The sequence below is a fragment of the Aulonocara stuartgranti genome (genome assembly GCF_965226115.1).
Source record: "Aulonocara stuartgranti genome assembly, chromosome: 22".
NCBI lineage: Eukaryota > Metazoa > Chordata > Actinopteri > Cichliformes > Cichlidae > Aulonocara > Aulonocara stuartgranti.
The window spans coordinates 35,988,269-36,016,222 of record NC_138957.1 but is presented as its reverse complement, the minus strand read 5'-3'; the positions used below and the strand labels follow the sequence as shown (position 1 = coordinate 36,016,222).

At 43.2% G+C, this 27,954-nt stretch overlaps 2 protein-coding genes across 3 annotated transcripts in view; one reads left to right on the top strand and one right to left on the bottom strand.

Moving 5' to 3' along the window:
* col14a1b (collagen, type XIV, alpha 1b) overlaps nt 1-27,954 on the bottom strand; it is a 175,906-nt gene that overhangs the window by 18,696 nt on the left and 129,256 nt on the right. For both annotated transcript variants that reach the window (XM_082520442.1, XM_082520443.1), the window contains exons 26-38: nt 26,222-26,296; nt 21,720-21,859; nt 18,506-18,629; nt 16,341-16,484; nt 16,002-16,166; nt 15,791-15,829; nt 14,528-14,666; nt 14,118-14,260; nt 13,768-13,877; nt 9,865-10,023; nt 6,978-7,055; nt 6,227-6,313; nt 4,980-5,033 (exon numbers count right to left, since the gene is read on the bottom strand). In XM_082520442.1, coding sequence (XP_082376568.1) covers nt 4,980-5,033; nt 6,227-6,313; nt 6,978-7,055; nt 9,865-10,023; nt 13,768-13,877; nt 14,118-14,260; nt 14,528-14,666; nt 15,791-15,829; nt 16,002-16,166; nt 16,341-16,484; nt 18,506-18,629; nt 21,720-21,859; nt 26,222-26,296 — 1,457 coding nt within the window. The remainder of the gene's footprint in view (nt 1-4,979; nt 5,034-6,226; nt 6,314-6,977; nt 7,056-9,864; nt 10,024-13,767; nt 13,878-14,117; nt 14,261-14,527; nt 14,667-15,790; nt 15,830-16,001; nt 16,167-16,340; nt 16,485-18,505; nt 18,630-21,719; nt 21,860-26,221; nt 26,297-27,954) is intronic.
* Nucleotides 2,208-4,893, top strand: LOC309698130 (uncharacterized protein). The gene is made up of 7 exons (XM_082520446.1): nt 2,208-2,423; nt 2,613-2,720; nt 2,921-3,010; nt 3,110-3,193; nt 3,291-3,344; nt 3,466-3,608; nt 4,301-4,893. Exons 1-7 carry the CDS (start codon nt 2,300-2,302, stop codon nt 4,364-4,366), a joined length of 669 nt encoding a protein of 222 aa, XP_082376572.1. The 5' UTR covers nt 2,208-2,299; the 3' UTR covers nt 4,367-4,893.

Genomic DNA, 27,954 nt, shown 5'->3' with positions numbered 1-27,954 from the left:
GCTTTATGTATTTTAGTCACTGGCAGTGAAAATGAGTTTATGCTGTGCACACTGCGGCATGTGGTGGTTCAGGTTACATGCTAGCACATACACATTACACTGTCTTAATAGTTGGGCTCTGAAGGCACGAACTGTAAATTAAAATAGTTTTTAGATTTCCCATCACGCTGTCAACCTCAGTAATGACATCATTACTCTAGTCCAATCATCTTTCTTGGAGCCGATCAAACTCTGCTTCGCGTGGTGTAAATCTGTGCTCTCCATTATTTTCCCTCTCGGACTCTCTTTCATGCACCCCGCCTCCTCCCATCTCCACCTCACACAGGGAGGTCCTTTCCTAAATCCTCCCACCGCTGAGAAGCTGTCCTGCCATGACGAGGTCATCGGAGTCTAATCTCCATCGTATCTCAGTAAATCATGTCTTCTAAGTCAGCGGCCCCCAACCTTTTTTGCACCACGGATCAGTTTATGTCTGACAATATTTTCACGGAGCGGACTATAAGGTGTCACGGATAAATACAACAAAATAAAACCAGTACTGGTGCCAAAACAATAAGATTTAATCATAACACACAGGAAGAGACCCGGGGAAACCAAGTTAATGATAAAAATGATTTAAAATAAAAAGCTAAAAATTGATATAACCCCCGAAAACCATGAATTTCACATCGAAGCCTCAGCGTAGCCCAGTACCAAACGACTCACGGACTGGTACCAGTCTGTGGCCCGGGGGTTGGGGACCGCTGAGCAGGCAACATAATGTAGACTTGATCAGTGAAGCAGTGTCCACTCACTATGACTTCAGAGAGTGGAATAAACACAGTGGAGAGGTGTGGGGAGCTGCTTTCCACCTCTGTGGATTACAGTGGGTTAGAAAGACCACAAACATCAACAGATGATGTAATCTGCTGACTACAGCTGTTACGGGGTGAGGCAGGGTGCCCCCCACACAGGCTCAGGACCAACACAGGCAGGCTCACCTAGGGCCCGTTTAGGATCACAGCTTAGCGAGTGTGTGTTTGGCCTGTGGAACGACAAACGACACAGAAAGGCCTCAGACAGGAAGCCTGAACACAAATCCGTCAGCACTAAGCACCACACTCACAGGGCAGACCGTTTCTCACTGCTGGCACAACGACACTGATATCTTCTGATAAAACACTGCCACCTAGTGTTGGAACCTTTAGTTACATTGTGCAATTACAGCTCCTTTAATGAAGCCCAGACTCCTGTTCCTGTTTACTGCCTTATATTACAGACTAACACCAACACATAGCAAACACAAAACCTCCCGCTCTACCAATTTCCATAGCAGCATCTTTACTCTCTGCACAGCTCAACATAAAAAAGAGCACTTCCTGTGTGCAGCCATCGTGATACTTCACTGGCAACTCAGAAGCCAGGAAATCTTGCACTCGGATAAATGCAGGAAAACCAACCAGGTGGAATCAGCACATACTTATAACTGTTTGAATGTAAATGTGTAAACATTCAGATATGTAAACATGTAAATATCAAAACATGTAACCACCAAATAACTAACTCCTTAACCCTCATAAACACCTCTTTGTGCACCAAATGACATCAATCTACTTCTACATTTTACATAATTAAAGAGACAGAGTGCTCTCTCGTATCTGGAGGGAAGAGTAACGATAGGAGCGAGCTAAGAGAAACAATGTTTCAATATTTTTGAAACATTGTTTCATTTATGAAAAAACAATACTTTTCATAAATGAAACAGTATTTTATAACTTCTCTCTCCTGAAAGATGTTTTGCATGACTGAAAAGCTGCTCGCACAGAATTTTCATAACAAAAGATTTTTACATACGACTGAAATGCAAGCGCGGTGTGGTGCTCCGTGTTTTCACAGTGAGCAGGGGAAAATCTGGATCTTTATCTGATAGACGTTCAACAGAGATGTGCTTTAAGACTCTGATGAACTCTGGTGAACAGACCTTCACTCATTTTTATTCACCAAAATACCAAAAGTAACCATTTTAACAAAGTCAAAAAGAGTTTCATGACTCACAGCTGCATGTTTCTGTGACAAACACAACCTCTCTGTCATTAGTGTCTCAGTGACACCTGCCTGAGGTCAGAGGATCGGAAGTGATACGTCAATGATTTCTTAGATCCTACACTTTAACTCACAGAGAGAGAGAGAGAGTGGGTGTAACAGCATTTATTAGAGTTAGAGTGTTTGTGGGTAGCTGTTACTTCCTTCATGCTCGTCTCTAAAAACAGCTGCGTGACAAAGACAGAAGCAGACGGACGAGACTTTTACTTCGCCCAAGATGTCCACAGGAAACCAACATGTGAGATACAGCAGAGGAGTCCGAGCGGACGGTGGAGAGAAAAACAAAGCGGAGATCCGAGAGCTTGAAGCCCACGCCACCAGGACTGGGTCACAGAAAACCAGTAAGCATGAATAAGTACACTCATGGCCTGGCAGTAAACGCAAATAAAACATGGATGATGTCTTATTTTAAACATGAAATAAATAAATGTGTCATACAGCAAACATCTGTCCTCGTACTGAGAAGAGCAGCTCATTTAAAAGTCCGCGTGCTGAACGAAGTATAGTTACTGCGCTTTTCATCTCTACAGGTCGGCGTGCTCGAAAGAAACATTCAGCGAAGAGAAGAGACGTTCGAGTCATTGCTGCAGTGCTGGGAACGTTTCTTCTGCTCACGCTGACTTCGACAGGACTCCGCTGTGAGGGCCGACACGTGCTGCGCTGTTTACGATCAGTGTTCAGCATCCAGCAAACTGTTCTGGGAACGATGAGAACATTACAGCAATGCTCTCATCGTTCCCAGAGAAGTGCTGAACTTTTTAATGATTTCAAACTGTTAATTTAAAAAATAAACACACAAACGTTTGTTAAAGTTTCACATGAGCACGTTCCTCTGCAGATATCTCAGTGACCGTGCAGAGAGACGAGCTCAAAATAAAATTGGATGAACTAAATGAGGAAATGACCAAGTTGAAGAGCCAATGCTCAGGTAAGAGAGGAAAATCAATCTCACAGCCAGTGACAGCAAAGTTCACAGGCTGAAGAACAATTATTTCATAACAAGTTTTCTTTGGTTCTCCGTGTCCAAACTTCGAGAATCCAAACATAACTGATGGTTGGCCTGATTTTGGATTTCCAGATGATCGACCCGAACGAAACGCAACTGAGAGAGGTTACAAAGCTTTTTTTCCCCTCAGTAACTGAAACAACCGTGTTTATCTGCAGTTTGAAGCAGTTACTGTGTTTCACATTTTATTTCCTTTTTTAAGGCTCTTTCACAAACATCACTGAAGTGAACAACACCTCAAACGCGACTGAGAAAGGTTTTACACTTTCCCTAAAATGTGGAACACACAGAACTCAGAATGTTCATTTAAAGCCATTTTAACTGAGCAAAGACACGTGACAGGAGTTTGGAGTAAGAGGGTGTCGGTATGTTTTCAGGGAACGGCTGTCCTCCAGGATGGGTGAAGGTCGGCTGCAGCTGTTACTATGAATACATCATAGTGTCCGCTTTGCAGAAGAGCCAAGAAGACTGTGAGAAGAAGGGAGGAAATCTGACCGTTGTGAACAGCATCGAAAAACAGGTGAGTGCGTTTGTCTGAAGCAGCGTGACTTTAAAACGTGAGAATAAAAACTAATCAAGAAGTTTAAATCTGCAATATGAAAAAAAGTGCAGAAAACTGTCCTCTGACGTCTCTGCAGTCACCCAGATAAAATCATGTTGAGCCAGAAAGGAAGTGAGCTTAGTACAAGCAGCAGCTGGTTCTTAAGCAACGGAAGAAAACTCAGATATGTAGGTGTCTATAAACACGAACGATGATGCCTCTGACTTTGTAATGACAGAAAACTGAACACCTTTGCTTTTGAAAGAAAAGCTAAAAGTCTGCAAGACATCACTGCAAGAGATGAATCTGACAAAGCATCAGAGCAGGTCACAAAGCAGCGCTGTGATAGTGGAACACGAGGCATGAAACACTCGAACTGTGCAGAGGTGGGCGTGCCCGGAGCTCTGAGTCTGTTCGAGGAAACTGAATCGTCGTATCTAAACCACAATCAGGCACAGCAACAGTGAGCACGCCATCAAGCGTGGCTCAAAACAGCAAGAGCCCAACCAGGAAATGACCTTTAACATGTAGGCTGTGCAGCAGAGCGCAGAGGGAGGAGTTGCATGACTATATTAATTATGCTCTGAAACTAACTCACTAATACATTTGTTGTCTTAACTGCATAAAACCTGAGTCGACACTTAGAAACTTTCATATTTTTCTACACATAGAGAATACTGGAGGGCGAAACGCCTAAAGATGGCCTGCTGTGTGGCTCGGCGATTGCTCCGCCGTGACGGGAGGAGCTCATGAGAGCGGTCACATCAAGAACTCGCGTGTGTGTGTAAACCCGACAATTACTGCAAATATGGAAAGAAGCTATTTTTATTTTCCAATTTAATCGACTGATTGACCTCCCTGATGTTTATTTATCTGTGCGTTTCTTTCATATTATTATCATCATTACTATTGTATTTATTTATTGTTTCTGCAGACAGCTCTTTCTGGAAAAAATGATTTGATTGAACTCTGTTTAAATTAGGGATTTAATAATAATAATAATAACTTTTGAAAAAATATCTATAAAAGTGTTTTTGTAAATTTATGTATACAGCTTTCTGCATCCTAATTCTTTTCAATCTATAAACTATTGCTGAAGTTATTAAACTGATCAGAAATGATTCTGCGTGTTTCTGAGTGTGAATAGTTGGGATGTGGGTGAGTTAAATCGGCTCTGTCTCTTTAGGACGAGGATGAACACGAGCATGATGGATGTGTGTTTACTCTGAGAAACTGAATAAAAACAAATGCGATTTCTTGATAACATCTGTTGATATTATTCAGCAGCGTGCTGAAGGCGGGCCCATCGGACACAGCCGTGGTTTCTGATAGGCTAAACCAACAACTCACCACAGGGCCTGGCTCTCCACGTTCTCCTCTGGCTCCTCTGATTCCTGGGCCTCCCTGTTAGATACACAAACAGCAGGAGGTGCTTAGAAACACACGATTACCAGGTTTGCTGCTGAGGTTTGAAGGTGAGGACAGATGACTTTATAACCCACAAAGCTGACAGATGAGTCATGGTGCAAGAAAAAAAAAGGTTTAATCTGCCAGGAAGTGAAAGTTTAAAAAAAAAGGAATTCCACTAAAGAAATGTAAACGGAACATAAAACAGGATGTTGGTGTTTTGTCCTGTTATTGGACTTTTGGGCGCTTGACACCAGAAGCGAGAGCCCGCTCGGGGCTCGCCTCCCCGCCTCACCGGGGAAGTGAAAAAACGATAAGAGTAGTGGTATTTCACCAGATGAGGATCGCTCCAGCGGGTGACTCGGTGGGTTGCCATGGCTCGAGAGGGCTGCCGGCCTCTCCGGAGCTCGCCGCCACTCGCCGCGTCCGGGGAAAAAAAAACACCACGGCGCACGTGAGCCTCTCCCGGGAGCCACAAATGCTCTGCCCCACCCTCCACAAGGCGGAGGGGGTGCAAGACCATTTGAATATGACCTCAGATCAGACGAGACTTTTGTGACTGCATGAATGAATGGCTTTTATGGAGGGCCAGGAGTGACAAACTGAATGAATTAAATGTTTCATTAAATAATTAAAATTGGAATTCATTTATTAAATAAATATTTCAATAATTAATTAAATGTCCAGTCATTTAATTTAAAACATGTAATACATTATTTATTTATTTAAATTTTTATTTAATTATTGACTTTTATATTTCATTGTTTAATGGCATTTTTAATGCATTCATTTTGTCACTCCTGGCCCTCCATATTTTGTGTGTGTTTAGTATATGGATAATGACAGGTCGGCAAAAAAGTCTCACTGTCGCTCTCTGCTGGTGAGAAATGAAATTGCATACTCTTTAAATACCAGGTGGTATATTAGAGTCATGGTGCTTTTGGCAGTGGTACAAAAAGTTACTCGTTTGGTGATTGTTCTTCACCATATCAAAGAAACATGTAATGTGAGTAAAAAGTGAGGTGACAAAGTGCAGGAAAAATGATGTTTGTGTCATTGTTGTGATGCAGATGGACAACGACCAAACGTGATCGCACATGTTTCATTCAAGTAAGCAGACGATGAAATGCAATGCAGCAGAGGTGAGACTTGCCCAGTAACCAAAGTGTGTGTGTGTGTGTGTGTCTCACTGGTGGTCCAGCAGGGCCTGGGGGGCCTTTGCTGTCCTGGGTGCAGGTGCAGGCTTTAGGCAAGGCCGGGCAGTCTACCTCCTTCCTCTGGATGACCACAGCATGATGAGGATGACACAAAGAAAAAACAAAAGCAAATAAATAAATATAATAACAGAATAGAAAATAAAGAAAATGTAATGGCATGAATCGTGATTAAAAAAAACAAACCAAACAAGGTGGAAATATGACAAAGCTCTCCGTCTCAGATTTGAATTTCAGATATTTTCAGACTACAGTCACTGTGGCACACAGCAGTCAGTGACTGTCAGGTTCAGTCATGCTGCTACTTCACTACGTTCTGCTTGGAAACCTTCGGCCCCAGCAGTAAAGACCTCAGCCTGCACGACTGTGCAGAACACGTTAGCCACAGACGCCTGAGAGCAGCTGCTTCCCGACACACTCTGATGTTGGTTTGGCGTCATGAAAAGATCCAAATAAAACCAGGCAGGCAGTTTAAGTCTAGACGACTGCTTTCAATGGTTTTACAGTGAAAAATGGAAGAAAACATGACTCATTCTAACCCCGAATGCTATCAAGAAAATTACTGTAATGGAAAAATCTCTCTCTCAGTCTCAAATAGATTGAAACTGTCACCTTGGTGCAGGCAGTGCTAATAAACTGTGTGTAAATGAGCACTTAAGAGCTTCCAGGTCATCTCCTCCTGCTTTAAACAAGCAAACATCGAGACTGCTTCAGACTTTGACCTCACCAGACTGGGAAGTTCACAGCACTTGTCTCTGTTGGCCCACGAGGTGCTGCAGACGATATCAAAGTTCTGGAGCTGAAACTGCAGAGAAGGAGAGAAAGAAATGAAATCCACATCAGGTATGAACAACAGCCAATCAGCTGCCAGGTGTCTATGACAGAGAGAAACAGAGACGCACTGAGAACTGCAGGTAGTTCAAAGCACGGCTGGATCAGGACGTCAGTGAGGATCAATAAAAGCTAATTATGATCAGCTGATGGGACTCAGCAGGCAGCGGTATTTTTATTTTACCTGGCACATAAAAAGCTGCTGATGACTCACTGCAACTAATCACTAATAAATCACTCATTTTGGTGCTGAGCATGTGTGGCTTTTCACCATAATCCTGTATTGCACCCATAAAGAAAGGGAAGATCACCCCAGCTTTACACCTTCCTTTGAATCTTTTCAAATGCCTGTTCTCTGCTTGTCTAATTAAGTGTGGAGAATTTGGAGGTGTAAAATGAGAGCATTCGTCAGGGCCGCCCTACGATTCACGGGCTTTAAAGCACAGCGGGAGTCTCTGCATCTCGTCTTGGATTGTGGGAAATAGTTAAAAAACCAGAGTCGAACACATTTAAACGCTCGTGGAGGCCAAAATCCATAAAACTGTTTGAACTTTGAGGCCAGAAAGTGTCCTTTTTTCTAATCTTCTAAGAACAGAAGTAATCTTGTGATGGTTGTTTGCTGCTACCTGCAAAAACCTGCCGATGCTTCATTCTGCAAACTTCATTTTCAAAACTGTAAACACGTACGATCCAAAACGGCAGCTGTGCCGATGCCATGAAGCTGAGTTTAATACGAGTGTAAAACTGAACCTGTCAATCAAAGTTGTTGGGCTCCGCCCTCCAAACTGCCAAAAGTCAGAGTGAGGTGAGCGAGCAGAGCTGCCTGCGAGAGCGGGAGTGTGTGGCAGCGCCTGGCGTCGTGTGTGCGAGGGCTTCTTTGTGCGTTTGGCTGCTGAATCATAGCGGGTCTGAATGCACGCACAAGGAATTTTGCATGAGTGAAAATGAAAAGCTGCGCCTTATCTCGCTGCCATTTTGACACCAGTATAAATCCGTACTCGATTGCTTCGTTTTGGGCGCTGACACGGCCGTGCCTGGCGGGGAAATAAAATAAATAAGTAAATAATTACGCTGCTTATTTGACACAAACGGTTGAGTTTTGCAGCTTCGGAGCAAAGTCGGCGTTGCACGTTTTCTCTTCAAAGGGAGATCAAACAATCAGACACGGCCTCTGTGCCGCCGCTATTTCTGAAGGAGAGGCCGGAAATTGATTTGTTTGCATTCATACAACTGCTCGAGGAAAGATGGAGAAAAAAAGAGTGAACAAAGTGCAGCATGCATGTGAGGAAACCCTGAGTGTTAGAATTCATGTATCACATGTGCAGTAAACCACAGGAAGGCTGACAGTGGTGGATTTGGGTCTGAGGAGGGCATGACGTGCACCCATACTCTGTCCCTGGGTGTAGGCCTGTTCCAGCCTGCGGCTCTTTAGTGCTTATACTGCGGCTCCGCGTGGTTTGGGAAAATAAATGAGACGAATTGAGCTGAAGTGTATTTTATTTATGTTCGTTCTTGTTAACTTGTAGTTCTAAATTGGAAGATTATTGCGATACTGAAATAAAAATAAAACTATTTTTTAAGCGTCACACTCGTGGAAGCCGGTGTACCCGCCTAAACGCCTGCATTTATGGAGACTTTCAACCCCAGGTAGGCCAATTATGGATCTTCGGATCCACATTATGTCAGCAGCTGTTCTCCACCGTGAACTATGTTAAAAACAAACACCGCTCACGCCCCACAGACGACAGCTTACAGTCCTGTAAAGATGAAAGTGACTGCGTACAGCCCCGATCTGCAGACGCTGTGCGCAGAGGTTCAGGAGCAGAAGTCCCGTTGTAAACATGTCACGGCAGACCCGACGATGTTTGCATGAACACGCTTTACAGCGTCTCTTTATTGACCACTTCTTACACACGGTTGCTGTACGCACACAGCCGGCTGTAGCTTTTCAGCCCACAGCCCGACACACACCAACAACAACACAACAGCATAGATGGCACAGACGTTAAAGCGGCGAGGCGTGATTGTGGGTGCTGCTCAGGTGCATCCTCCTCCCCTGCAGTGGCGCTGCAGACCACGCCCCCCCCGCCACACACATTAACCAGGTAAAATACATATTTAGGCAGAATTTCTTTTAATTTTTTAGCAGCATAGAGCTTTATTTCCAATAACTTTTTAAAAGTCAGGTCAAGGCTCCAAAAGCCCAAAGGCGATATGAGGCTGGCTCACAACAGTTTTCGTTTGCTACTTTTTCAGCAGCTAAATGTTTGTTTTGTCACAACAGTTCAGATGCATTTAACCATTAGTAATGAATTTTATTCTCTGGTTTGCTCCCACAGTGCATCTTTGTCTGCCCCATTGTGAGCCGGGCTCAGCTGGAGGTTTCTTCCTGTTTAAAGGGAGTTCGTCCTTCCAGCTGTCACCAAGTGCTGCTCACAGGGAGTCATCTGATTGTTTGGGGTTTTCTCTGACTTACTGCAGGGTCCTTAAATGTAACTGAATGAGATTTACTCTGACATTTATTCTGGGCTCACATAAAAGGCCGAAACACGCAGAAACATTTTGATATTTCATTTTTATAGCAGACTAACATCCACGATGTGTGGACTGGTTCTTATATTTGAGCAGTCAAAGTGTTCCTTCCAACACTCACTATTTCATGGACTCATCAGGGGTTCGGTATTTTGCCCAAGGACACTTCAACATGCAGACTAGAGGGAGCAGGGGCTCAAACCAGCAGCTTCCTTTGCAGTTCACAGTATTTGTGTGCGTGCTGCTCTCACCGGTGCAGAGTTGTCCTTGTTCCCTCGGGAGCGGACCATCCTACCGAGAACCTCCAGCCCATCAGTGCTGATGTTTCCTGCTGCGTTGACGGTCTTCTCAGACACCATCTTGCAGTCAACGAACACTTTGGCGCTCGTCTTACTGATGGCGAGGTGAAGCTGCAGAGAAGGAAGAGATACAGCCACTCGTTTAAAGTTTTAGAGGTCCAAACATGAATGCAAAACAAGTGATAAATGCTGTTAATAAAGAAGCAATTATTATTAATATCTGTGATGATTATGACTCCTCACAAACATCAGCAACATTTAGAAGCCCTGCAGACGTCTCGGCCTGCAGAAAGTAGGAGAACAGCGCCCTCTTCCTGTGAAGCCGTAACATGACCGAGCTGTTCTTCATGTTTGTCAGTGCGGTGCTCACACACTGACACAGTAACAGTTGAATAACACCGAGCACCAACAGTGCACAAACATTAAACACACAAGAACAGCTCAAAGGATTTAAAATTACAGCTCAGACTGCTGGGAGACCTCGCACGACTTCTCTCTTACTTCACATGTGAACTTATTTATGGACTTTTCTTTTCTCCGTCCTCTCAGTCACCAGTCCAGGCACAGGTCTGTCCTCTTTCAGCCGTTTTCTTTCTGTCAAAGAGGATTTTTGACCTTTGCACCTTCACCCAGGGAGGCTAAAAAGCCCCACAGAACAGGAACAGAATATCACAGAGTACAACTATATTTGAACTGTTTCCAGCACTTATATAATTAAATTATTATTAAATTGCATTTAAATGTGCATTAAAACACACAGCAGCTAATAAACTGTTTTAATAAGGTTAAAAAAGAACTGAAGGATATTTGGCTGGAATAAAATAATACAATGAGCCACATCCAATTAATTTAATGTTAAAGGAAAAACACCCCACAGGGAGCACATTGCACTGTTCCCACAGGACAGTGTTACAGCAGCTGCACAGCCTGAGCTGGAACTGGGACACAAACCAGCAGAGTAGACTGAGACTAAGTGACATCACTATTTATAATCACACACACACACAGACACACACAGGTATTACTGTCACCATCACGGACAGTCGAGAGCTGAACTGCGAGGCGGATAAAACGCCGCCTGTCTCCTCCGAGTGGCTCCTCGACACCATTACCCCTCCTCTCCCAATATGGCAGCAGACCACCAGGCTGCCGTCAGCGACTCTGCTGGTTTCACAGCAGCAGTACACACAAATGCACACACACTAACACACCTTGAAACCCCACTGACCTCCGTCTGTAAGTGCACTGTTGTGCGTTGGTGAAAGTGATGCGGTTTACAGAGAAGCTGTTTTTGGACCATCTGAGTTGTTTGTTCGTGTTTCGCTACTTTTGAAAAGTGCAAATTAAACTGTTAAAAGGGTCTATGTTTATCCTGGCAGAGCGAACACTGAAAATGCTAAACATACGCATGCTGCTATAAAGACAACAGGCTGTAAACCCAAAAAGTCTGCTCTGTAATTTGAGTTTCTATATGCCTGCATCAAATTGTGACACGTACGCACGGATGAAGAAATGTTTCTATTTTCTCCGACAGCTGGAGACGAACGTTTGTGAAGCCTTCAAAGCTCCTGTAATAACCTGGATCACAGGAGATAAACACACTATTTTACTTTTAGGTGGGATCTTAATGTTGGATGAAATACTTTTCTGGCTGCTTTGCATCCTCAGATAATTATAGTCTGCAAAATTATGGGTTGAAAAAAATGATTATAATAATTCAGATTACTAATGCCTGCAAAAGTCAGATTCATTTCCACTGCAGAAATCAATCTGCGGTTCTTTGACAGTTTGATGTCTACTTTGGTTAATGTTGTGTTGCATTTGGAATTAAACATTAAATTTAATGTTAATACAGCGAGAAAGTGAGAAGGAAGTCACCGCAGCTGAAGAGCTGAAAGTGTTGCACTGAAGCTAACATGCGTTTTATATTTGGAAGGACGGGACTAGAATTTCTACACATCCCAAACTTCCTAATGATAATAATAATAATAATGATGAAACAAGAGCAACTGCAGACCTTTCTTCATACTGCATGATGATGTCACTAACATCCAGATGTTCAAGAACAGGAAACCAGTGAGGGCAGCCAATCAGAAGAAAGGGATCTTTAAGTGGGCGGTCTTAAAGAGATAGAACCTAAAACCTTTTTTTTGGAACATGTAACCCAGGTTTAAAGCTGTGGATGCCCACATGTGTGTGCAGTGTAGATGTTCAGTCATGTTTCCAAATGTCAGTTTTTTAGCCACTACAACACACACATCCTGCGTTTGTCAAATAACTGAGAAAAAGTTTAAGAAAAAGTGAACTTGAGAACTTACAGGAGACTTTTTTAATCTTCAAAGTACTTAAAAGCAGGATAATTGCCAAACTGAGCTGACTATCAAATCATTTGAGTCCTCTGATCCATAATCACAGAGTCCTATACAAATGTCACACAGACTTGTCAGGTAGGTGCTACAGATGCTGGTCTAGGATTTAAAAATGTATGCAGAGGCAGACGCGCACACACATGCAGAGCAAGCAGAACAAAGGGTGAAAAGGTAAGGAGGATAAGCTCTGCTGACAGCGCGCAGACAGCAGATCAGTCAGCGTCCCTCGGCTCTGACACGCCGACAAAAACACAACACGACTGCAAGCAGGTTCAGGCTCGGGGCATGACTCAACTACAGTACGCCTGTCAGGACTTCCACTACTGTCACACTGCTCGACAGGGCCTCGCGTGGCAGAGGAACAAGTGCAGGGAGCGAAGGAGGGAAAGGACCGGAGCTTGTCAATAGAAACCTGTGAAGCTGTCAGTCAACAAACCAGAGGAAAAACATCTATATAATTTTAATCAATCCACTGCATAAGAACACCAATAAGACTTAAAGAAGGGAAAGTTTCTCAGCATGTTTGACCACCTACAATCATCACCTCCAAACTACACAAGACGCAGCAGCCAGGCTACTAACATCTTCTAGCAAGTGCACTGGCCCCCAGTAGATTAACATACAGAGCAGTAGATGACCAGGCCCCCAGATTATTAATCCAAACTCCTCATAAAATACACAGCAGCTCGTTGCCTCTGCTCACAGGCTCAGAGTTTGTTGGAGCAAAGGGGGCGGAGCCTTTCAGTCTGTGGACCAGTTTACCACCACAGCTGCGATTGGTTGACTCTGTGGAATCCTTTAGAAAGCAGATAAAACCTTTTCTGTTCAAACAAGCCTTCAGTTGATCAACGCTTTTAAACATTTAACCCTTTCTATTGCTTATATTTTCTATTTTATCACTTAACCTGTTTATTTCACCCTTCATGCTCAGCGCTCTGTGACTGCCTGTCTTTGAAAAGCGCTTAATAAATAAACTTTACTTACTTAAAATCTCAGTAAAATATTACCAGACCTGTATTGCTTCAAACACTTCCACCAACACGTTTTCCCTCTTGGACGCATCACAAACTATTTCTTGCATCTGCTTTGTTTTTACATGTTCCTTTGTCAGCGGGTTCGGTTTACCCCACCCTAAAAACTAAAAGCACCTTCAACGTGTGATTGCAGCCTGCAGGACCTCCCACACCTGCACGCAGCTGTATTTAGCTATCAAAGGAGCTTCCATCAGGCCACAGACTGTATGTTAATGTGCAGGACAGACAGACATTGTCCCAGCTTCCACTGGTCTTCACTGTGTTTTTAATATTGCTTATAAAATATTTTGCTTGTATGATTTCTGCTGACTGCACAACAACTATGTCACACATCATCTTGGTAAATATTTAAGGGTTAAAGTTCAAATTATTCTCTAGCCTGTCAGCCAATCAGACGATCAATCATCCACGTGTCAGGCAAACAGACAGCGGAGGTCGGGTGTGATTCTGACCTTGTGGAAGTTTCCAAAGAAGAGCTTCTTTATTTCCGGCCCCTCGAAGGTGACTGTCTGAAACTCTCCTTTAAAGTCATTGTTAAAAAACGTCAGAGTTTTTCCTCCATCTGCAGGAAGAAACATGAGAATTAAAAAACATAAATCAACAAATAAAACACAACATTTATAAGAAGCAACAATCTTGTTCAGAATTTTAACTCGAGTTTAACAGAAGTAGAACAGCAGCTTGCACTGTACCCGACTCTCCTTTTCATTAACATCAGGCAAATATGTTGTGTTCACTGATTTATTTTGGTAGGTTTGAGTCTAGAAATAAAGTGGAAACAAATAAACACGTCTCAGCTCACTGTCCAGGATGACGCCCACTAGAGGTTCGTTGTTCTTGTTGAGGATCTCCCAGAGCGCAAAAGGCTCCTCGGGAGTGTCGGCCAGCAGCCTGAACAGCAGGGTGATGGTGTAGTCAGAAGGCAGCCCCTCAGGATGGATGTACCTGTGAGCCAGGGTGAAAACATCAGAGCCGGGTAAACGTCCTCATTGGTGATGTCTCTTTTAGGTCAAACAGTGAGGGTTATGGGCTCTGGATGCTGATACTCAGCTGGTGAAATCAAAGCTTGCTTCTCCTTCCAGAAGCTATTTGCTGTACTTTCATCTGTCTTTGAAAAACATGCTATGATGTCTTTTCCATCAAGGTGCAGCAGTGAAACTTCCAATAAATAAGGTGCTATTTTTATGAGCGTGGAGACTGTGTCCTGTGTACCTGGTTGGCTGTGCCAGCAGCGCGTCGCTGTGCAGGTGGAAACAGGGGAACGTGTTAAAGGTGCCGGGTACCATGGAAACGCCAGACATGCTGCTGTACCGATTCTCCACGAGCCCGAACAGCTCCATCATGCGAAAGCCTGATGACACAAGGAGCGATTATCACCTGTTGTAACCATTTCAATGAGTTTTCAACAAGTTACAACAAGCAGAAAAACAGCAAAAAAGCTCAGAGGAAGTATTTGTACATTTGTAAGTAAAGAAATATAGAGCTGCAGAAAAAGCAGTCCAGACATACAAGACATGACAGCAGGATACAAGATATTTAATTCAGCCAATCGTTTTAAACATACCAGTTTTCACCAGTATAGAGGGCCAAAACTGCCAAAAATAAAAATAATTAAAAAGAAATAACAAAGTGACTCAATAATATAATATAATATAATATAATACAAACATGTGCCAACTGTGAAATCTGGGGCTGATGATGATGTTTGAATAACAAATAGCTTAATATCTTTTATTCAGCTGTTGTTGCTGTTTGTCAGAGCTCTTCATTATAAAACATATCTGCCCTGTTCTGTCTTTCAGAGCTTCAATTCGCCCAGCAAGATATTGATGTGATACCACAGATGTCTCTGTCAACAGTAAACACCATCTGTTAAATACTGGCCCTTACTCATATTCAGCAAATGTATTGGTGCATTTTTAATGAATATAAATGCAGCAAAAACCAATAGAAATCTATTTATTCATGAAATGTCAGCTAAACAGATACCATTTAATTTGATTTTGCATTTATTCAAAACACACAAAAAGAGGATATGTAAATTATGCTATTAAAATAAAACAAATAACTAAAATGTATTAAAATGAAAAGAAAAAATACAGAAGAAATAAAACAGAGCAACAGCTTATTCTGAAAAGTTAAATATAATAATAAAAAAGAATGATATGTTGATGATTAATGACATTTTGATGAACAACATTCTCAGTTGTTTAAGTTATTTGTTTGTACATGTGTTGGCAGTGTTGGCTCTCCATACTGTTTGAAATGAAGGGTTAGAGCTTTAACATTATTGTGTTCATCCAAACACATTAAAGCCACAGCTCACACTTGATTTATATTCTGTTTCCTATTTGAAGTTATTCTGTAAGCACTCATAACGGAGACCGTGACACGTGGACACGTGGACACATGGACACATGGACACGTGGACACGTGGACACAGCAGGCTGGCTGCAGTAGCGCTCCAGCTCTTACCTGGCATCGTGCTGCCACTCATCGGCACAGCCGGACACGCTGGGAAAGGCAAAAAGTGAGTTTGATGACAAATATTTAGAAACCACCACATTCAACCATTTCTATTAATGTACGGAAAAAGCACCACATGTTGTATAATTTACTCTATAATGTCCAGTGCAGGGATCTCTTCAGGATTACATTTAGCTCTAACGTCAGGTCAGGGACTCACTGGCAGTTGCAGCTTCACACACAAAGGTCACCAGCTTCTCTTCAATCTTCTTGAAGGCGTCCAGGTCATCCACAAAGAAGACGTGCCTGTCACTGGGTTTACTGGCGATGCTCACCAGCTCCCCGTAGTCAGCATCAGCGAAGCCAATGGCAAACACGATGTAACCTTTGATGAGAATTCAGAGAGAGAAAGATCCATGTCTCCAACTGCAGGAAAACTGGAGGAGCAATATGAACGCAGACTCTTGCACATTTTAAAGGCAGATGAAGTTTGGCCTTCCAGTAACACAGACCGCAGCTCTAGGCCTTCTTCAGAGCTTCACACAGAAACCGTTCTGACCTTCCATCTGCATCTCTTTGGAGACTTTGTTGACGTCATCCTGAGATCGACCGTCAGTGAGCACCACGAGGACTTTGGGGATTCCTCTTCTCGCTCCTGCTTCCTCTGTGAAGATGTTTTTCTTCACGTGCTGGATGGCTCGACCTGAGTGAGCAGACAGAACAACCATCTCCAATAACTCCAAATATTCTACTTTTAGTTTTCAGCTTCGTATTCTCAGTAGTTGAGAAAAAGCAGCAGACGAGTTATTTGAAACAACATGTCTATTACCAGAGGATTTTTTTATTATGCTGATTTGACTTCACACCATCTGTTCTGGTTAAAAAAGTCATTAGCGGAGCTGCAGGTCTGTCACAGCGGACTTGGCAGTGATGGGAAATCAAAATTAATCAATTTTCAGCTGCAGTCTCCGGTGTGGCAGACATTATTCTGAGAGGAAGTCAGAAAATCCTGCAGCACCATCAGCTTCAGAGGATCCCTGTTTACAGAGTTAACTATTAAAAACATGAAAGAAAGGAAGCTTAAGGGTTTGTACGACATAAACTTGACACGATCAGTTAATTTCAAATTTCATGCTAATTATTCATCAGTGCAGGATGAAGATCTGACTCCAAACAGTAGCATTAATTGTGATGAAAGGACACGATTATTGATGCATGCCTTGCTGATGTACAGGACATCAGAGAGTGTTGCATCAGAGCGTCCCACCAGGGAAATCACATCACAAGTTTCACTGAATGTGTGAAGAGAATTCATGTTTCTGCAGCAGCTGGAGGACCAGCTCAACATCTAAGGCTGCCCCCCCCACTCTGCAGAGCCACTGCGCTGCAGGCTCAGACACCCACCAGACACCCGGGACCCCCGACTTACTCACACTCTTCAACTATGATCAAATTTTACACATTACTACCAACAGTTACCATCACATATTAATATTTAGATGTTTATTTGAATGTTTCTGTTCTTTTCTGCCTTATAAATGTGCTCATACAGGCTCATGTGGTTTTTCCACTGCTTAATATTTGTTTCATAGGCTTTAATATTCATTTCATTTTGCAGAATTAACAAAGCAACAACCAACATAATGAGCAATGATGAAGATGACTATATTTTTAGTAGTATTATTATTGCTATTTATGTTATATATTGTGATTATAAGCTGTTTCTTGATTTGAGTCTTCTTCTTTGGTGTTTGGTCATGACGTTTCCCGGCGCCGCGTCTTCATGTTGCTTAAGAATCAGGAAACTCTGGAACTAGTGCACTTTATGTCTTTAGTGCATAAATGGAAAAAACCCCATAAAGTCAAATAATGATCATCTACTGAGCCTCTTCTGTCTCTTTTCTGTATATTTACTCAGACCCACACCTTAAACCACAGCTTGACTGAGTCATTAACAAATCCATGAGCACCTGCCTGGATGTGAGGCTGCTGCACGGCCGTTAGTACATCCAGAGATCAGACGTTTTCTAGGCCTCTGGAAACAACAGAAAGCACATTGCTAATTGCAACGCGGCGATCCCAGAAACTGTTGCTTCCTGTGAGAAACGGAGGATTAGTGTTTTACAGCAACGCATCAGCAGTGGGAGAATTCCTCCCCACCAGTGACGCTGTTACAAATCTATTCTCCTCAGTCTCATCCCTGTAGGAGAAACCGCCCGCGCTGCTTTGTAAACAGCGATTAATGACTCTCACTGCTTCCCTGCAGACTTCCTCTCATCGCACACACACACATCCATGAATAAGACTATGCATGAACACGCTCGACTTGCACACACGCATGTTGACACAGAGCCGAGAGGACAACACACTTTTCCACAGTGATTTCATTTTCTGTTTGCGGTCGCCTCCTGCTCAGTAGCATTGATAACGTCACGAGGGAGTTGTGTTTGAGCGTGTGCACGTTACACTGTGGATTTGTCTCGACCAGGCGTCTTTCTCAGATTTAGAGATTATTTCTGCCGCGGTAAAGACGGATTTGATCCGTCACAGTCGCACAGCTTGTATACATTCGTACACTGTATCGCACCGGCTTCAAGCGTGCACGCCAACATCTGTCATCCTGAAACTCTAGCAGACTCCAGCAGCACGCTCGTCCAGCGTCAGTGACTCATACGCAGTGCTTTCACAGAAAAGCAGCAGCCTGCATGCTGTGCGCGTCCTCACCTGTCTTAGTGTTTCCTCCTTTGTAGGAGATCTTGTTGATGGCGTCCAGCAGACCCTCCTTGTCACTGTAGGAGTTCAGCTTAAACTCTGTCCGGGCATCGTCGCTGAACTGGGCAATAGCCACCTGTCACAAAACACATGAACGTAGCTAATAAACCAAAAGAGGAAGTAGGCCACTGTTAGGTGTAGGGGACGAGGGTTAGGAGGAGACTACGAGAAGAAGCACCGTCACAGAATACAGAAAAGCTGATCTCCATGAATCCTCCTTTTAGACTCGAATGGAGTCATCCTTTAGAAAGTGAACATCATGTTTGTATTACTTTTATACAACCGTGATTCTATTTGAAACCACATTCAGCATCACTACACGTGATCAGCATCACAGCCCGGCTGGTACAGAGCGACTGTAACGACCACAAAGAGCAGAGAAGGATAATGATGATGGAGACGGAGGAGGGTTACACCGCTGCAACGAGAGCCTCGATTCTCCCGTCAAAATCATTCCTAACGAATCAGGTTATTACTGGACAGGTCTTTAAGAATTATTACATTTAAAAACTATGAAAAATGGAGGATAGATTTTTGTTTTCAATAATAAAGTATAAGATAATACGGGCGGATGATACGCCTGCAGCGGGCAAAGAGTCAGGCTGTGTTAGATGGAATAATTTAAAACAGTGAGGTACATTAACCCCACGCTATATATTTTTAAGCAATTATTTTTTGTTTGTTTGAACTCAAAACGTTTGTATTCCTTCTCCATCTGTTCCTGGCTTGAACCTGCTGTGGGTGGCTGTGTGCTGCTGCTCGCTGCCTCAGGTACAGGACTCAGTGAGTTGGGTGGAGCACTCAGCGAGCTCTTGGCCAGCACCAGTGGATCAGTCTGGCAGTGTGTTTGAGCTGCTAGTGAGAGCCTGTTTAACCCTCTTTAGGGCAGATTAGATTTTTTCAGTTACTTTGATCGACATCCAGGTTGTTGTTCAGAAAGAGCCACAGCTCTTAGTTTAGACTGCTTCATAAAATCATGCTGACGTTCATATTTACCTTCTGTTTTGTTGTTTTCTTCCACCTGGAACGCTTTGTTCTACAGTATATCACAGCATTTAAAGACAGTATGTACAATGTTCTCTAAAGCTCAGACAAACTGAGCCGATACTTGATGCCACTGTGACTGAACGGAGCTGAACGGGGAGGAAAGAGGAGCACTGACAGACACGTGAGCAGCTGTAACACAGAGCGTGCAGATGAGCTGTTTCATGAGTGAAGTGGGCTGTGGCCACCTGGGAGACCACTCAGGAACATTCTTTATTTGTAAATAACAAAAAATCAAAATGAGAGCAGCTTACAGGAAACTTGGCGCTGGTGCTGACTCGCTACACCGAGGCTCTGAACACAGGAGTGAAAAAGAGGTTTAGCTCAACTGGGAGAAAACTGCTGTATGTAAACAGTTTGTTCTCTTCCTCTCGTTTGTCCTGGAAAGTTTCCCTTTTCTTTGCATCTACAGTGCATCAGACGCTCCTACAGATGACGGGGAAACTCATTTAGATGAAGAGGTCCGAGCGAGGCCAAAGAAACAACCACGAGAAATCAAATCTTTGAGTTTAAAGATTTTTTACAATTGAATTACCCAGGAGGCTGCTCTGTGCACGTGGTAGTCTTATTCCTGTCACGTCCCACAATAGTGAAGATATGACTCAAGATAAATCAAATGTGATCTGGTAAGAAGAAAATTCATAGCACGCGGTCTTTAAGTCTTTCCACAAAGATGATTTCATATGATCAGCTGTGATGTATCAATGGTAGTGTTGGCAAACATAAATATGCAGCTACATCATGAGTGAAATGGTCTTCGTTAGAACAAACGTCTCCACATTAACAGCTACAGACAATCACGTCTTACACAGGCTGACAGTAATAATAATAATAATAATAAGAGAACTGCTGAGAATCATGACTATAAAGATGGGAATTAAACCAATGGATTCATCAGTGTCACATTTGCAATGTGACACTGATGAATCCAGCTGTGGTTTCTTCGTGAGACAGGTGAGAGGACGGTCCCTGCATGTGTGGAGGGTGGAGGAGCAGCAGTGATGGAGAGGGAAGCAGCTTTGCTGGGGTCACTGCTGTTTATCTCCACACTGTGTGAACTTACTTGGATAGTTGTTGGATACGTTTACGTAAAAGCTCTCTGACGTACGAACAGTCACCTGACCTCAAGCCTGCTGAGATGATTCTTCCCTACAGCTGTCAGACTCCTCGGCCTCCTGACAGCTGACCCACGTTAAACTCATGGACTAAACACACCCACAACCACCTACACACACACACACACTGGACAAAAACAAACAACTGGACCCTCATACACACAATAATAACAGGGACTGACCCACCAGCACTTTATAGAACCTCTGTAGGAGCCACATATCTCACTGTAGCTGCTGTACAGACAATCACTCTGTACAATAATAATTATAGTTCTACAACTGTTAGAACTTGTATAGTTCATATTTCTCTATAGTCCTCATATTTATATCCTGTTCACAGCCTGTACAAGCTTATAGCATATTCATAACACACCTTCATACCAATAATAGACACATTTTTGTAATATATCTATATTTTTGCTAAAGCACTTTCTGCAAACTGCATTTGTTGCCTTGTACTTGTGACATGTGCAATGACAATAAAGTTGAATTCTATTCTATGATTTCAGATTCATCAGCCAACAAACGATGACCATCGCTGGCTCGCAGTCGCACCGTTGCAGCGTCATTCCAGGCGACAACACTTTGGTTAATTAATATTTGAATAATAAAACGATATTTATCCATAAAAACAACAACACGCAGGGTTTGTATGACAGTGTGAGGCTGGTCTTCACACATTGATAAAACAGATGTGGTATGTGCAGTGGGCTGTAGATGGCCCCACCCACAGTCAGCGCTGACACCGCCACTGATGATCTCTTTCATTGTGCTGCCAAAGCAGCGCGCGGCAAACCTCCACCATCCACAGTGAGGACGAGGAGCCTGCTGTGCCTCAGGCAAAGTGCACATTTTCCCATCAAGTCATTGTTTTTCTGGTATTTCTGTGGCATGTCTGTCAACAACCTGTCAGTCAAAGCACGGCGCTGAGAGCTACCAGAAGCAACACACGCCAAAGCTCTCAGAGAACTGCTTGCTAAAGGCTAACAGGTCGCCCTCGGTGGTACCTGTGTGCCTTCCGGGCCGATCCGGTCCAGAGCTCCACTGGTGCTATACAGGAAACGGATGATCTTCAGGAAGTTTTCATCTCCGATACTCCAGGAACCGTCAACCAGGAAGACCAAGTCTGCTTTGGCAGCTTTACAGACTGAACGAGGAGACAGAGAAACATGAAGTAAACATAACAACAGCAACTGGTTGACTCACAAAGGCAACACTTCAAATGGGAATAAGTAAAAAGTTGTGAGTCTGCTGTATGGAAGCTTGAAAATAGCTGATTGAAGGGTTTTGTTGGAACGTTCATTGTGATCATTTTTGATTGGCTCTCTTTTACTTTGAAGGATAATTTATCATTAAAAACACATATTTATCCACTTGCTTTCATTTGTTCGCTTTATTGCCGTGAAAATAAACAAACTGGCTTCATTTAGAAACCGATGAATAAAAGCAGCTTGTGAGTGAAGCAATCCTGTGATTAATTGCACTCAAAGAGCTTTCGACTTGTAAACGATTGAAACACATTAAATGCAAAACACAGAGCTGCTTCTGCTGCTCTTCGAAAGTCATTCCAATCACTTCCTTCTCTCCTCTAATCAAACCCTATTTAAGGGTCAGCCGGCGCCACATTGATCTGCAGACGCTTCAACCCGGCATTCGACTCTTTGTTTATTGCAAACATTTCATAAACACATCTCAGGAGGAATCAAACTGACTTTGTTCTGAAGTCTGAAAACAGATTGAGTGAAACTCAAATTGCTGTTTTGCTCAAATATAATATTTTGTAAGTTGATTGTAAGAATTATTCACCCGTTCTTTGTAAGGACACTTTGGTTCACTGCTGTCAAAACTGCAGGTGGTTGCAGAACATTGACAGAGCAGCTGAAAGCAGGAGAGAGATTTACAGTTTTATGCTGGTATTACACATTACTGTCATCCTAACAAGCCTGAGCTTTCAAGGTGGAACTGTTTCTAACCTTCAGTGCGATAGTAGTGATTTTGCCCCCTTGTGGCATAAGACTGTACAGAACTAGAGCATTTTGACTCCACCCACAGATGTGTGGATTTTTTTAGAGAGTTGCTGAACTAATTAAACATATTTCAAATCAAATGCAACTGAAATATTAGCAGTAATTCAAAGAGAATTTATCAAATGTGGAGAAACTGGATGAAAGATGTAAAAAGGGTTGAGCAGGGACCAGATGATGATGCTCTTTATAAAGCTAGTGCACATCTAGTGATGAAAAAACTGAAATGAGACGATGAGATAAGAAATACTTTATGAATCCCATATTTGGGACATGTGGAAGTGTTTCCTAAGTACCTGCCGCAGCGTACCTGCCGGGGCTGTAGAGGAGGCTGTAATCAAACATGTGAGGAGGAAACACCCACTGTTCTCCTCGTCAGCCAGAATGATTTGAATGTGTTGATCTCTGTGATCATTCCTCTGAATTTTCTGGATCATCACAAATAAGATTTATGCAGAAAGCACATTTCCACATTATGTGCAGGGCGGCTGAAAGGTTTATTGCTTTTATTTCGTTTAGTTATCAGTGGATTCTTTCTGACTCGGTCCAGATCGTTCTGTTTCTCTCTAAATCACCACAGGTCTTCATTTGTGTGTAAATGTGTCCTTATTTGTTCCTCGCTGATGCCGACAGCACGTAAACAGCATCCTTCTCTGTTTTTGTTCAATAAATGTGTCGTGAAAGCAGAGTGATTCTATGCTGGTGCATTCTTACTACTACATTTCTGCTCTGTCCCATGGAGAGCGCTTGTTAATGGTAAGACAAAGCAGCGAGCTCATGCTGCTGTCGATGTTCGTGTTTGGGTCTCTCTGGATTGATTCTTCAGGTCAGCTCTGATTAATCTGGTTTATTCAGGAATGAAAGGACATCGTGGATCTTTTGTGGATGCAGAGGTCCACGACTGGTTTCTGATTTACTGTCCTCCATCCATCCTCTTCTCTCTCTCTCACTCATTTTCGATGCTCTTCAGCTCCTCAAAGTACTCCTTACACCTTCTCAACACTCTTCACTTGTTCCCACGTCTGTCCTCAATCACACGAACCTGCTGCACATGCTACATAACTGATAACAGATAAGACTCATTCATTTCACCTGATAGTGTTTTTTTCTTCTCTCAGAGGTGATGAAACCTTTTGTGGCAGCTTGAAAGTGAAGCTGGTGATTCTGTGGTGACGGCAGGAGAAGAATGAGAACCGCTGTAACAGATCCAAGACTCGCTCGGTTTATAATTACACTGACGTCAGACACACTGTGTGTCACATGTTACTGTGTGTGTTGTTATTGGAGCTGAGAAGCGTTGCTCTTCTTTGTTCAGCTCTCATTCTCCTGCCCGGCCAGCGTGAGGATCAGTTTGTAACAAGGTTGGCTTTTAGTGACAGGAACCCCAAAAAGCAGCCAATAGGAGACCTACTTCCTTCTATAGCACAGTGAGCTTGTCTGCATTTTGACTGTCTGTGACATCAAGAGAAAGTCTACTGAGACTCTCAGCCTGATATGTCTCTGAAGCTGATCTCATTAGAAATTACAGCAAGTTTCAGACTTTGCTGCAGATTTGCTTCTTTAACGAGTGACATTTGATAGGTGGGCATATGGATCAAACTCTGCCCCCCAAAATACTTCACAGGACGTCTTAAAAAACGTATACTTTAAAAATGAACGGAAGTATTTATGCATTTAGTTTTTATCGGTTTCAGCTTGTAGCTGCAGATTGGGTTTATATTTCCTGTAACAGTGTCATTGATATACATGTTTTCTGTCCCAGCAAAGATGATCTGAGGATAAAACCTGACCTGAGACACTGTCACATTGTGAGGATGAGGGCGATCTGCAGTGTTGTCTGATATGAAGACATTTCCATGGTAAAATGAAGCTTCCCTTACTAATGTTCAGAGCTATCCGCACACTGAATTCCTCGGGCTGATTATGTCGTACTTTATAGTTCTTTAGCTGTAATGGCTCTAGTGTCTTGTGGCTGTGTGGAAGCTGCAGTTCTGCGTTAATTGCAGTCATCATTTAGACTCGTTGAGAATATTCTTCATTACATCTTTGACATTCATTCACATTCACGCGATGCTATTATTCTGACGGCGCTCCAGTGGAGTGTACAACTATTCAATGTCGTCCACACGAGGAAACAAACAAAGCACCGAGTGAAAAAGGCAACAGTTGGCCTTAAATTGAAGATTAAGTGCATCATTTAACGCTCGCCCTGAATGCGTCTGGCAGCCTATTTAAAGCTCGTGTCAAGTACAGAGAGATTATATTTAACTTAAATGAGAAATCTCATAATAAGTGCAGTGAATGAAGATTCTGCCTTTTAAAGATCCATTCTCCACATTGTAAGATTATATAAGAAGTAAATAAAGGTAACTGGTAACTATGGCTGCCAGATGAGGAAAGAGCTCGTGAACTTATCTCAAACTCTTGTTACCAGGTTACAAAACCATCGTCTTTGCTGTGTGATAATGTAACTGGCTTGTGCAGCACTTTGTGGATCTGATAGGTGGAGAGATGTGACACTGACAATCACAGCACCTAACAGCTGAATTATTGTGAACTGAGAGGATGGTGAGTGAAGCAGGAGTCTCTGAACAGCTGTCTGTGGGGGCGCAGCTGAAACACCACCAGGTCCCCGAAAAGCCTCTTCGAGCCTCTGGCTTCACTTTCCAGACTCAGCCAGGCTTCGTCCAATCGTGGTACACAGTCCACACAAAATACTACAGTACAGTCTATCCACCCACTGTCCTCCACTTATCAAGTGAATTGTACAAAACGTTAGTGCCTGGACTTCAGTCATGTTAATAAAGAAAAAGTCATCGTGCCAGACAGTGTGTCACATATCACAGCGGCCACGGGCCGGTTTAATCTTCGCGGATAAATACAACAAAATAAAATAATACGACAAAAACTGTCTCTGTAAATATAATAATAAACGTGGATGTACTGTGTAATTGTGTAACGTTATTAGCAGCGTCCTCCTGAAATGCACCAACAGCATTGAGAGTAACGTCCTCCTCTCTGCCCCTTAATGCTCTCTGGTCGCTATGGTAACGCGTAAATATTTATTTCAAAATAAGACACAATAAAACCCAGGGAAACCAAGTTAACGATAAAAACTCTGAAAACCAGAAATTTCACACCCGAGCCTCAAATCTCGTAGCCCGGTACCGAACGACTCACGGACCGGTACCGGGGGCTGGGGGCCACTGACATATCTGACTGCACACCTGTAAAATAATAAAAGGTCTCCTACTACAAATCAGAATATCAAAGCTGGTTATGCAAAACGTTTCATAAAAACAAACCAGTCAAACTAGAATACATAAATATTTATACATATTTACTGAAAACTGAGCAAAAGAAATAAATAAAAGAAGCTGTTTGGATGCAGCCTGATGTCACCAAAACACATCAACAACAATACATCAACACAAAGAGATCGAAAGATGAGACGATCAATAACAGTATTAGAACTGCTCTCCTACCTTCCTTGGCAGCAGGGATTGTGGGTGGAGGCGTGGTGGTCGGGGGCTTGGTGGGTGGTGGGGTCGGGACGGGTACTGCAGAACAAACAAACACATGAGGATGTGACAGCCTGTAACTATAACAAAACAACCCTCGTGTGCCACATGACCCTGAGTGAAACACGCGGTGAAACTGCACAGAGCGCTCACGTATGGCCCAAACGTGTACAGTAACTACATTCAGCTCATGTATAATTTGCTGCACTGATCACAGTGTTAGCTGCGGTCCAACGCGCACTCCCACTGTCTCTGCCTTCCTGCCTGTATTCTACGTGTGTCTTTGAGCGTCTTTGTGCGTTTATGCACTCAGCGCTGTTTAGGCAGTAAATCAGCTACCTGAGGCTGAGAATTACTTGTGATGGCAGGTAGGGAGCATTCAGTAGTGGCTGCCTGCAGCGATGGGGATAGTCATTTGGAGGAAAGGCTCTGGCTTTCATTTGCATCAAAACAAAGCAATAAATCATTGTGGAGGCTCACTGCAGAGCTGCGGTACAGACGGGAGCAGCTTCAAGCAAACAAATGTCTGCTTAGCTTCGAGGAGGGAACATTCTTTCTTGTATCTCTGGATATTTTCTTTGTCTCGTTTTCAATTCTGCGGGTTCTCGTCTCCGTGCCGCCTCTGAACTATGCTTTTCTCCCGGCTCGTCATTCTCACTTCACTTCAGTGCACTGCAGACAGTTGGCAAAGGAAACAGGCTCCTCACCTCTGAGTTTACTCACGGCGACCTCAGGAACAATAAAAGTGCTCAAAGTAAAAGTTGGTCTGTGGGTCTGAGCTGAAACTGCAAATGTGCACATAGATGAGAGCAGAGCAGGACCTCCAGTGATCATCACCTGCACCGTAAAACTCAGAGCAGCACTGAACACAGTGCAGAGGAAACAACCAGGAATGGGAGGTTAGCCAAATAACTTCTCATCAGCAGGGCGTCGCCATTTTTATTTATCAGAAACTGAGTTTGCCTGCAGTTCCAAAAACTTTTATTTTATCCATTTTATTGTATTTTTTATACCCCCTGCTGATTGTACTAATCAAGTGCCGTTACTAAATCAATACTGCTATTGCTGCAATAACAATGGAAAACAGATAAAACAGCACGCACATATCTGCATCCATCTGGAACCCTGTGAGTCTCACAGCACGGCTGCTGGCAGCTGTGCTGACTGAAAACAAACCTGTATCCAGTTCTTTGGTCGACTCGTTATTAAAGCTGCACCGTCGCGCAGCTTTGGCTGTGATCTCGAGCGCTTCTTCAACACACGGTGGATGTTATAAAGTGACACGTGAGACACGCTGACGTGTGCGCGCTCTCAAAGCAGTTGATTAAAACTTCTTCATCTCTGCAGTGAAGCTGGTGATTAAAGTGTTGAATACAGCTGAACGTAACTAAAGCGAGTAGTGAATTTACTGCACACGGGCCTCATTGAAAATAAAACAACAGCCCACCCACCCCGTCACCCTCCCCTCTCCAGACAGTGGGTCTTGATTAGTGTTTGGGGCTGCTGCTGCAGAACAAAAGGCTCATCCTGAAAAGGAAGAGGATTCAGCACTCGGCGCTCCGGCGAGGATAAAAGATGTTTTATGTTGAAAATGACGTGATCGTCCTCCCAGCCCGGACCGAGCTTCTTCTTAAACCGATGACAGCTGACAGCAGTTTGTGTATAATTGTGTGTGTGTTTCCCCGCCGTGTGCTTCT

Bases quoted from the DNA above. Each gene is read 5' to 3' on its own strand.
- LOC309698130 (XM_082520446.1), top strand. From the start codon at position 2,300: ATGTCCACAGGAAACCAACATGTGAGATACAGCAGAGGAGTCCGAGCG. The intron at 2,424-2,612 runs GTAAGCATGAAT...TCATCTCTACAG, and splicing joins GACTGGGTCACAGAAAACCA to GTCGGCGTGCTCGAAAGAAA. The intron at 3,345-3,465 runs GTTTTACACTTT...GTATGTTTTCAG, and splicing joins CTCAAACGCGACTGAGAAAG to GGAACGGCTGTCCTCCAGGA.